This window comes from Lycorma delicatula, chromosome 1 (assembly GCF_047948215.1).
Source record: "Lycorma delicatula isolate Av1 chromosome 1, ASM4794821v1, whole genome shotgun sequence".
NCBI classification, from domain to species: domain Eukaryota; kingdom Metazoa; phylum Arthropoda; class Insecta; order Hemiptera; family Fulgoridae; genus Lycorma; species Lycorma delicatula.
Window position 1 is genome coordinate 360,623,111 of NC_134455.1, and position 12,732 is coordinate 360,635,842.

General features: G+C 28.3%; 1 protein-coding gene across 4 annotated transcripts in view; it reads right to left on the reverse strand.

Moving 5' to 3' along the window:
- The window catches only part of LOC142334493 (tRNA (cytosine(72)-C(5))-methyltransferase NSUN6-like), a 43,277-nt gene extending 33,723 nt beyond the window's left edge, over positions 1–9,554 (reverse strand). For 2 of the 4 annotated variants that reach the window (XM_075382570.1, XM_075382566.1), the window contains exons 1-2: positions 9,186–9,499; positions 2,297–2,407 (exon numbers count right to left, since the gene is read on the reverse strand). In XM_075382570.1, coding sequence (XP_075238685.1) covers positions 2,297–2,407; positions 9,186–9,305 — 231 coding nt within the window. In that variant the 5' untranslated portion in view covers positions 9,306–9,499. Of the gene's footprint in view, positions 1–2,296; positions 2,408–9,185 lie in introns of all 4 variants that reach the window. The other 2 variants (XM_075382569.1, XM_075382568.1) reach the window with 2 other exon arrangements.
- Between the last annotated feature and the right edge of the window lie 3,178 nt (positions 9,555–12,732).

Below are 12,732 nucleotides of genomic sequence, written 5' to 3' on the forward strand. Positions count from 1 at the left end.
CTGAAGAATATACGTGTTAATGAATCCCTTTAAGTATGTTATTTGGCAGATAGGAACTAACAAATTAAAAAAAAAAAAACAGCACATTTTTATTAATCCTAACATAACTTTACAAAATTAATCATACAGTTAAATACAAATTTATTTAAATTATTAAAATTATCATCACTCTCGGTGAACAGGGTGAAGTAAGATTCCAGTGAAAATGTAATGTTCTGCATTTTACATATATGTCTTATAAAAATATTCTGTGTTGTACATTCAAAAGCTTTCTTTTTTTTTAATTGGAGGATGCCATGCAGACAGAGTTTAAAATAAAGCTTTGAACCCAAAAACTTATCTTTAAATTATGAGCTTAATGAAGAAACCCAAAAGCCTTCAACAAGAATGCATTTGCAGATGTGTTTACACCAAACATTCTCTAGTCTCCTATGACTTTTAAACAACTTTTTTTGTCTCTTACATCTAAATAATTTATTTACTTTTACATTTAAAAGCAAGTTTAAAAAACTGTGCCCTTCAAAAACATTATAAATATTACTTTGTTATAAGTACATAACTCATAAAAAAAAAATCTTCTTAAGACTATTAATTTATTATGTACCTTCTTATTACTTTTGATTTCTTTTAGTGCTACTGTAAAAGCTAAATTAACTATTACAAACAATGTAAATGATTACAATTTAAGTTCAAATGTCGTAGTGATATTTTGTATGATACATTATTAAAATAGTCTTTAATGTTTAAATTTTTGAATAGCTGGCTGTAAGGGGATGAGAACTGTTTAGTGCATATTTTAAGTTTTTTAGAATTTTTTTTTTTTGGAAGCTAAAATGTCCTCCATATGCATATAAAGAAAATAAAAAAGAAAAAAAAATTTTGTAGCCCTTACTTAGAATGACATCAGATAAAGCAAAGTGTCAGATAATTGAAGCAATATTTTATAAGCTAGAATTATTTCAACCAAAATTCACTTGCAAAAATAAAAAGGATTTGAAAGGTTTCTGAACCATCATTTTCCAAGCATATATATAGTTTAATCTGGATCTGGTTTCTTATCTACATTTTGGTCACGTTATTCCTTTAGTATTATAAAAATTTTAATGTAAACTAATGTAGTTACATCAGTGAAAATGCTTTTGCCATATCAATATTTTCTTATTTTCGTTAATTTTCATACTTCATATTACATATCAAGTGTGAGTATTTTTAATGTTTAATGTTTATACTTAATGCTTATTATTCCATTAAAACACTTCTTTCACTAAAATTAGGAAAAAGCAAATTTGAAAATTTTCAGATTCAAGTATGGAACACTCTGACAAACACAAAAATCTTTATTTGTTATGATGCCCACCAATGTAAAAGTTCCTATAACATTTACATAAATATTTTTTCACTTCTGAGAAAATAAAGTAATCCATAAAACATAGGATTTTCAATTATGGAAAACATCTTACAACTTTTCATTAAAAATTAATAGTCAAAGGGACCAAAAAGAATGAAACTTAGGTACAGCTAATAAGGAATTTTGTTATCATTGCTTAATGTCTTTGGGTCAAAGGTTTTATGACCACCAACTCACAAGTTTTTAAAAACAGACATCCTTTCTTGGACAGACAACGAAGTGAATGTTACTAACCATTCATGAAAATTCATTTAAGTAAGAGTTTACACAAAGTGTAATCTTCTGATACTTCATATAAACACCAAGGTAATTACCATGATATGCAATTCATAAACTATTGCAGTTGAACAGATAAGTTGAATTATATCACTTCTTACAACACTGTTTTATTGGCTGGATCTTACTTACATTTTCATTTGAAAGAAGCACTATCATATAATTGTTTGTGGCAAAATTCATCATAATGTAAAAAAAATATTACTAACATAAATAAGAATTTTTATAAAATAGTTCTGATAGTTATTCAGCTGCTAAGAGAATACTATTCAGATTAATTCAGTGAAGAAATGGAGTAGTACAATACAAGCATGCAATCTGAAACAAAGTTTCTTACAGCTACAGAAAATGTTGACAAATGAAAAGAAATAGGCATTTTCACTCTCAGAGAATTTGAAAGTATTGCAAACAAAACAAAAGATGGAGTGCACACACTCCCCTATCAGGAAGGTAGCACAGGCAGGTTATATTAACTACAGTATCTACAATATTATAACATATGTTCCCAAATGTGTATGTTATTTATTATGTGCACGTAAGTTATCACACACAGATGTTCTGCTGAATAAGTAGTTAAAACATTCATGAAATAAATTAAAATTTATACATTACCTTACATAACTGTAATTTAATTACTTCAATCACGTGTTCAACAGTTGTTTTAAATGTATTAATTCGTACTGTAGTATATGTTGGAGTTGAAACATACCAATGAGCAAGTTTCTGAAAAAAAAAATTAGAATTCCATTTTAACTTTTAATAATTTCAGCAGATCTGATTCATTTCCAGATAAACAGGATTTTGAAAAGTAAATGAAAAATTAGTTTAATATGAGCCTATGCAAAAGTAAGGACCAATCTGTAACAAAATGAGAACAACTGAAGAAATGATGAATTTATCAATGGTTTCAAATATTTACATATTTACTTTATTTTTCTACATATCATTTCATTACAAACACTTTTGTTATCACAAAACAAGTTTCTTCAAAACCACTACAAAAAATTCCATGGCCTGGGAGTATTCCATAGCCAGTAGTGCACCTACATTTTCAATCTTCACATTCCACTAATTGTTGAGACTCAAGCCAGTTTCTGAGATGTAAAAACAGATGGTAGTCACTGGGTGCAAGATCAGAACCTACCAAATTGGTCTATAGGTAGACCCATATTTTTCACACAATTTTCAGTGAATTTCAGCAACATTATGTCCTCTAGAAATCTAATCACTTATCTAACTTCACAACTAGCAGGATCTGTTATTACCACACTTATTTTAACACACGAATCGCAAAGGCAAACAACAATGAACTGATAGCAATGTGGCGGTTACATGTCTAACAGACCTCTTAAAGCCACTGCTTATGCACAAACGAATCAGTGGTGCCAATTGCTATTTATAACTTATCAACTCTTACTTTTGAACATCTCATTTTAAGTGCATACATACTCAATTAAAAAATTTAAAGTAATAAAACTGTATAAATAATTTAATACACATATATAAATGATAAACATTTTAAATGATAATATAAAATCTATGTTAGGATTTAAACAAACTGAACACATAACTATGCTGACATCCAACCAACATTTTTTTTCTTTATGTAATACTTAATATGTAAATAGAATTATACAATCAAACATAAATTCAATTTTGAAATTTACATTTACATTATTTATACATCTTAGGAATCCCTAAATCCAGAAAAGTGGTTTTTACAATATCTGTCTGTGTGTCTGTGCATACAGCCATAGACTGAACAGTTTGACATTTTATCAAAAATCATAATAAAAATAAAGAACATAAAACTATATAATTTTGACTGTTGCACATTTTCTAGTAATTGTACCATTATAAGAAAAATGGAATCAATGTTTTGGATTTTGGTTAAAAATACTGACCTATCTAATGAACAAGTGTAGGCAATTTTTAATAGTGCATTTTATTAAAAGAATATTTCCCAGCCTAGCTGGTAAGGTTATGCAACTCTGGCAACCAAAGGTTTGACCCTCAACGAACTACTACTTAGGAATAAGATTAACATTAATGTATGTAAGTATGTAGGTAAAAGAGCTATCTAAAAAGATTATTCTACTTTTTTGAGTAAAGCTTTGAGATACGGGACCAATGCTGACTATATCTCCCCACTTCCCTTGACAAACTGCAACCAAAATTAAATGGCATCAATGTTGAGAAGTCATTGAACAAAATTTCATTAAAACCAGTTAATCCAACGTGATGACAATAAACAAAATGATAATTTAAAAAAACGAAAAAAATAGACTTATTAACCCTACCCCTAAATGAAATTACCTAAATACATAACCAAAATGACATCCTAATGTAATGGAATTATTTTAATAAGTACAAGATTGTAAAGTCCAGAAACTACAGAAAAAAGATTTTTGTCCCCACCCTTTATAGAGAGGTCTGAATAAAACTGAATGCTGTCTGAATTATCTTAGCTACCTAACATATTTTTTTTTTTTTGCTAAGATTTTGTGATATGAGACCCATAAGTTCGTATCTCACTACCCCTTGACAGATTGTGATCAGAATTACATAGTCCATGTACAAGCATCATGGTACCAAATTTCATACATCATAATTTCATCATTTCAGGCCACCCAATCTGAATATTAAAAAAAGCCCAAATATAGGTGCACAAGTTTATATGTAGGTAGGTATGTATAATTTTCTGAACGTTTTCAATGCTAAAGTTGTATTTTTAGTTACAGAGGAATCATAAAACCCCCTCCAGATCTGCAGCAACCAGATATTCAAAATTTGATCTGTTTATCATACTTTCCCTAATTATAACTATAGAGCAGGCAAGTGAAAATGAAATAACATTTAATAACAGTTAACAAACTTAGAAATAATGACCCTAACAAGTTACAATTTTATGCCCTTTCATTACACAACTTAAAGCAACTACCACACTATAAGGAAAGTTAGTAAAAATGCTAAATATATGCCTATTAACAAATATATTGCAAAAACTGTAAAGAAATGCTGCTCTTGAAATTTTACATGTTTAATATACAAGGAAAAATGTATGTGTTATGCCATTATTTAAATAAAAGACATTTTTGCGAAATATTTTTAGCTGCTTTCAGATTTTTCATTTTCCCAACAGGCAGTAAAAGATGTTTATAGATTTCTGATGCACTACTACAATAAGAATGGAAACTCTTTCCTTACGTTGGTTAAATCCAGGAGGAGATCATTCAACAGCTCCTGTTGAAATTAAAAGTAAAACTTTTAAATTAAACAGCATTTTATTGATATTAAATTCAAATTTCTTTTTTTTGATTTCTTGAAAATATCTAAGAATTTTCTGCGTCATTATTTGCAGACAGTGCCTCTACCTCCACTGTTACTCAACAATCAGATGCAACAATAAATTTAACATTCTTAAATAATTCAATACTCATATAAAATATATTGATTAAAAAACATTATTGGTAAAATGAAGGACTCCACAAGCAAATTGGATGAGACTAGTAAATTTAGGAAAATTTACTGGTTGATTTACACACTTATTCAAACTGAATATTTTTCTTTAGTGTTTCTTTTTCAAGGTATCTGTTATTTGATTGACATGATACTATTCTCCATTCCATTTTGTGTTAATCTTTTAATCTTAAATAACTACTATATTTGGTATCCTCAGTTATCTGTTTCATAAACTCCAATATATCTTTCCTTCTAGTTTTTACTCTATACATATCTCCATTTCCAAATTAACTAACAGTACTTATGTGGAAGTTTTTTAAATGAAAAAAACTACATTATCTATCAAGTAATTTGATGATTTAATTTCTTTACAGTCATTAACTTAGTGTTAAGATTATTATTAGCTTAATGCGTAGCCTGTTCCCACTCTGATAGTGCATGTTCACTGAAAAGTTAAGAAAATAAGAACAAAAGTTTGATAAAAAAAAATAACACATATTTCTACATTCCAGAGAGCCTTTAATCATCCCCAATTAGCAGCCTACACATTATTTCTTATTTTAGAGCGTTTCTAAAATGGTGGGCTGGTTATACTTTTTCGGATTCTACTTGTAAAACTTAACAAAAAATGTTCTTAGGAAAAATGGCAATTTCTCCTTCATTCTCCCCCTGTCCACCATTTTATTTTTATATAAAAATTTATATCTAAAGTTTGGATTGACAAATCACATTAATATTTGGTAAGCATCCTGTTAATAAAGTTTTAAAATTACAAAATAGCGGCTACATTTATTTTTCAATCCATTTTATCTCTATAAATTTCTATAGATATATATCTCTATAAATATTTAGTTTTATCAAATTTATGTTATTTACTAAAATATTAAGTGTTTTATTTTGAACAAAATGACATTTAATTTTTGAAAATCGGTTAACAAATAGCCGAGTTATGGCAGAAAATTGATGTTGTAATTATGTGTCTGTTTTCATGTCCTCCACCACTTTATGTTCAATTTGATGAAATATTAATTGTTTTTATTTATTGTTAATTCTACTATTGTAAATTAGTATCAAATTATGTAATAATTTTCTCACAATAATAGACCTAATGACACAAATTACATCAATTTTCTCTGATAACTCGACTATTTATTAACTGATTTTCAAAAATAAAATGTCACTTTATTCAAAATAAAAGGCTTAATATTTTAGCAAATAACATATATTTTATAAAACTAATATTTATGGAGATAAAAAGATGAAAAATAAACATGTCTGCCACTTTATAATTTGCAAAGGTATTTAAGTCCTGATTTTTTGCTAATTTTAAAACTTTATTACCAAGATGCTTACCAAATACTAATGTGATCCATCTATCTGAACTTGAAATATAAATTATTATATAAAAATAACAAAATGGTGGCCAGGGAGAACGAAGGAGAAATTGCCATTTTTCCTAAGGATATTTTTTGTTTAGTTTTACACATAGAATCCGAAAAAGTATAGTCAGCCACCATTTTAGAAACATTCTGTATTAATCAAAATGGTAAAAAAATTTGAATTGTTGCATTCTACAAAGCTTTAGTTTTGTTCAGTCACAGTCTTTTTTTACATACCCTTTCTTATATTTAGCCACAAGGAGGTTTCTTAAAGAGAGCTTTGCTTTTTTTTGCAAATGACTTATTTTCATAGTGCATCCAAATAGAGTTTGTAAGGCCATCATAAATTTAAATACTTTGAATAGAATAAAATTAAAAAAAGGAAGTATCTCACATAAAAATCTCCACAAAAACTTGAAATATAATACTTTTTCAATTCTTTTAACTTCAATTTTTTGAAGTTTGCAATTAAATTGTTTGAGGTTCTTTTTTACTTTCTCAGTTATAATTGTATTGCTGCTCCAGCACAATAGTTATATGTGTATAAAGGAAAGTACGTTCTGCAAAATTTTTGATATCATGGTTTTAACAATGTCAATGTTCCAAAAATCCCTTAGTCCAAAAAACCAAACAAAAAGTAACAGAAATCTCTGAAAGATGTAGTACTTGGATATGTACATGTTTTGACCAGAATTTTGTTTAATATCTTCAGACCAACTCAACATAAATTCTTCAAAAATGACTCAAAAAATCTCCATGTATCGGGCATGGATGGCATTACACTTTTGTACTAAATTAAATGAGGGAGGGGTGGTTTTTAGCCATTTTTAATTTTTAACTTTCTTATAGTGGTCATAGAAAATTTATCTTTACTATAATTAAAGTACTTATTAAAAATTATAAGATTATTTAAAATTCTAAAGTTTAAGTTAACTGTCTCCCGATCATGACCCATGAAATCGCATGGCACCTATTCTGGCCTCCTAGTCAAAGTACACAGTTGCAAGTTAGCTATACGAGCCTACTGCTGCTATCTAGATTTGTTTTTATATACTAAACCTTTATAATACTATCCACGTACTGTTGTTTTTAATTTTTCACAGAGTACAATGATTTTAAGAGTCTGATTTAGACGTCAACAGCTGTGTTTTGTTTAGAAACTTTGTTGTTAACTTACATTGTACATGAAAATGGCTTCTACAAGTACCGATCATGTTTACGACATTGATAGTGAAGATTTGGTGTTTTTAAGTGCTAGTGACTTTGGTTAGTTTTAAATGTTTCTGACGACAGTAATTCTAGTGATAATGATGAAAATTTAATGATGGGGCCGGAGGTGATAATAGGTTACACATTTATCATTTTGTAATGAATGTCATTATTATAAATAGATTTATTATTTTCAAAAAAATTCTCCGGCCCTGAATAAACATGGCTTTACAAATTTAACTTTCAGAAAATATCTTATACATCTCATTGGAACTTTCTCCTCAAGAAAAATGGATGTAAATGAAATCTTCCAGATGCAATAAAATGCCCAAAATCATCCCACCAGTTCATAAAACTTGAAAAATATGTTCATAATTTCATACTTTGTAGCTCTACCAAAAATAAAAAGTCAGTCAGGAAGAGTAATTGGGTTTTCATTCAGGTCTTGGCTTTAATTTTTTATATTAATTAGTGGTAGGTTTTTAAGAATAGACCATATTTTATTGCTGTAGTGATAGATATAATGAAATAAACAGTAAGTAAAGATCAACCTAAAATTGATGTTTCTTCAAATTAATGGGGTAAGTTACCACCATATAAATAGTTGAAATAATGACCACAAGGGGGTTAATTTGATTTAGGGGTGGGTGAATATTAAACATTATTTCTAAACATTTTTGTCTAATTTCTTGAAAATCATAGTTGAAAATAAATTGAAGAAATAATAACTATCAAATGAATTAAATTGTTCTTTTGTAGATTTACAAAGAAATCATGTGAAATCCATATTGGGGTGGATATACATGCAAGGTAACAGCTACAAAGTTGGTTTGACTCTCACCAATGTAACATCAGCTATTAACTAGATATAACAATGTCATAAGGTCTCTTATATTGGGGTTTAGGGTATTTAACCTACTCAAGGCTGCATTACTGTTCAGCCCAGAGTTGATAATTGTTCAATAAGCATTCTTACCCATTCCTGGCATATGTGTATAATGTATAAATGTCCTTAAGTGAATATAATATTCATTTTATATTTATATATATATATGTGTGTGTGTGTGTGTGTGTGTGTGTTTGTGTGTGTGTGTACTGTATATACATGTACAGTTCAAGTAATTATTTATATTGAAAAAATGATTTACTGGACATGAAACATACTTAAACCTGCTAAAAGTTTCAGAGATCTTAATTAAAATCAATCTGTAGACAGGGCAGTAGCGAACAAGCATACATATCACATAATAACTTCCAAGTACTAATTAAATGATGATAGAAGAGCAAAATAGTAGTGTAACTGGCATTTATTTAAAAAATGTCAAATATAATAAGGATGTTTTAAGTTATGGAAATAATTGCGAAACACAACAGAATATAGTCTACAGATTAAAAATTAATTATTCAAATAAGTACCGAACAGTTCTGGATTAACGATACAACCCACTCACCGTAATATCGGTTAAACTTACATCCATCAGCAATTTTTTAACTATATTTTTCTCAGATTCTTTTAATCTGGACAGTACTTCTAAATTACTATTACCAATTAATAAAGACCAGTTTATCATTCTAATATTTTTTAATCTAAAATTGTAAAACAGAGGCACAAAGTAAATTTTAAAAATGAAAAACGTAAGTCGAATTGCTCTGAGAGTTGATTAGACTCGATCATCAGTAAAAATAATATATAAAAATTATTCGTAACAATAATTACAAAATCATAACTCCGTACTTTATCACACATAACCTTTATTCATCGGTACCTCATTAAATACGCAAATATGAATTAACTTTGTAAGCAGTGCTGCTCTCTGTTCCTTCGGAATAAAACTAAATAGCCACCGGAAAAACTTTGAAAACATACTCGTAGTATTCCTACGGGATGAAACTTCTTTGAAGACATAAAACTGTTTTTGAAGTAGCAATGGCTGATTTAAAATGAATAAAATTATATAAAAACATTGTCTGTACTTAAAAGATATTTCCATCCAAATGCAGATATATTATCGGTGGAGTAGTAGCGCCTTGCCCTTTCATCTGGAGGTGTTGGATGATGTGTAGAAAATGCATAAATATTAATATTGCATGTAATAAATAAACAATGGGAAATCTATTCTGCTATATACATTGTTTATGTCCTGTAGCGGATTAAACATCCCAGATGGAATAGATTTCCTGAAATTTATATATTGTTCATTTATTATAGCAGAATAGATTTCCCGATGTTTATTTATTATGCAATATTTATGCATTTTGTACATATAAATCTTCATTGGAATGAATGAGATTCTTACCAATGAATACACCTAAACGTAATAAGGACTCATGAACAACATTCTAAAGAAATCCTAAATCTATATGATTTTAGGCACAATAAGCAATCGGTATATATTACCCGATTTACTTGTAAAGACTATTGTTTGATGAAGTTAAACATGCACTTACAGGTTACAAAAAAAATATGTTTGATAAAGCAACTTAATATATATCAGAGCTCTATGATTATTATTTATTATTACTCATCATTATTATTACATTATATGCAAACAAGTGTGAATATAATTTAAAACTATGTATAGATTCAATAATTCAGCTGTATTTAATTTTTAAGTGATATGTACACTTAAACTTTGTCTCATATTCATATTACATTGTATAACATACATTCATAATTACATTGTTATATGTTTTACTGAGATTACAAAATAAAGATTGTTTATATTATTTTGATGTTATTTTAGCTATAACCTTTGTTTGGTATTCATGTTAAGATACAGCATCATATACTATATTTATTATCTATTTGTATTTTCATCGTATAGTACATGTTTACAATTGTATTGTTATAAAACCTATTGAGATTACAAACAAAGATTATTTATATTATTTCATGTTTTCACTTGTATTACAATATTATAAAGGAAAAATTGTAGATTTTTGACGAACAGTTATGTTTCCTCCTTACTGATGGTAAACAAACTAACTGTCTCTTCTTATTTCATAAAAGCATATAAATTTGTTATTTAAGTTGGTGAGTTGACTAGCTGATTTTTATGACATATTACTTTTTATTTATTGTAATGTTAGTTGAAATCATTCTTTCAAATGTATAACTTAACTATTAACAAATATAAATATATTAATCATGATTTTAATGAAAACACAAATTAATTAACATGCACACTATTAAAACTTAATGTAATGTGATATAAAATATAAAGGAAATCCTACCTAAATATGTTACAATCTATACAAATATGTGATAATCTATATACTAAATAAACATATATTGAACAGACTAACAATGAATTTATTTAGAGATATAAATGATCCAGTATCATAAAGGTTCAGAATAATTAAAGGTGAAATAAGGCACTATATAAGCTTTAATCAATGTTTTAGATCTCTGCCCGCCATGATGAAATATAATTGGGCCACTATAATCTGCTGCACAAGAAGAGAGTGTTCAAAAAGTAATCACTGTAACAGGTGGTAGCTGATCAAGTTGTTGGGATTGAGTTTTTTCATTAACATTTATGAATGATTGACGAAATGATTCTTTATGTATTTATTATCCAGTACTTTTGACGCAAAGAATGATGTGTTAATTGTAAATTAGAAGGTAAAACTTAAGTCCTCAGAACTGATAATTAGTTTCATGATCTTCACGCTTGTGTGTAAAATAATAGGATGTTTAACATGGTATTGTAGGAGAGAGCGTCGAAGTCTGCCTCCTACATGGAGTAGACCTAAATTATCCAAATAGTGATCTAGAGAATTAAGCTTAGTTTGTTAAACAATAATTATTATTTTTAAGATTCTTTATCTCATCATAATACATGGATTGTGATTGACATATAAAAAAGTAAAGAATATGGTCTAATTCCTTTGAAGCTAAAATACCAAAGATATGTTCAGACTGTTTTGATTTAATATTGTGAAAGAATCTGAAACAGAAGCTAAATGTTCATAATAAAGTATGTAAAGATGAGAATCACTGTGTGTAATCAAATACAACATTAGATACACATGAAATTAACAAAGGTTTGTACCTTTCTAATAAACATTCAGAATTCAAATTGCCATCATTAAATGTAATATTATGATCCTTTGGCCAATGGGAAGAAGATTGTAACAGCCAAAGAGGACCATGCCACCACAATGACATATCAAATAATTTATTTCATGAGTAACCTTAGATAGCACGTCTGTTGGATTATTATCAGAGGATTTGATGTAATGCCAATTTGAATACTGATCAGGCACAGATTTTTCATACGCTACAAATTTCCATTTTCATATTCCCACACACAAGCTTCTTTGTAACTTTCTGCAGTGAATTAATTTATCAATGAAAAATGCTGAAGCTCTCCGTTATAAAAATATGTCACTTGTCAGTATGAGTAAAAAGCATAAACTGTCATTTAAGATGTGTAAACTCATAAACTTATACTTGGGTTGGTGCCTGAGTTGGTACTGCTTATAGAACAGTGCTGGAGAAGGTGTAGTGTTTCGCAACCGTAGGTAGCAAGAACCTAGTTGTCGGTCTAGCAATCCATTCCATGCTGCATAGCAACTTAGCTTTCTTTTACTTTCATGAGTAATATAAATTGGTGTCTTCCAAGTACTCACTGTTATGCAGTTCACTTTTATGTGATTGTTAAAATTAAGATGTGAATCCAGGATTCTTAAATCCCAAACTTGACTCAGCTCTACTACCTCCTTGGATAGAGTTAGGTTAAGTGTATTTTACTTAACATCTTTCATTTCCAGTTGTAATCAACTAAAAAAAATACTCAGTATTGTTTAAATTTGAGGCTCCTTCCATCTTTCAAAAGATTTTTATTGGGGTTTGCCTCCTCCCCCTATGGTTTTCATCATAAATCTATAATTTAACTTTCTACTTTACTGGATGTCATAAAAAAGGATTCAATTTTCTTGCTTCTTTCATTCCTTAAAGGAAATAATTATTTTGGAAGATAAATACTCAGATAA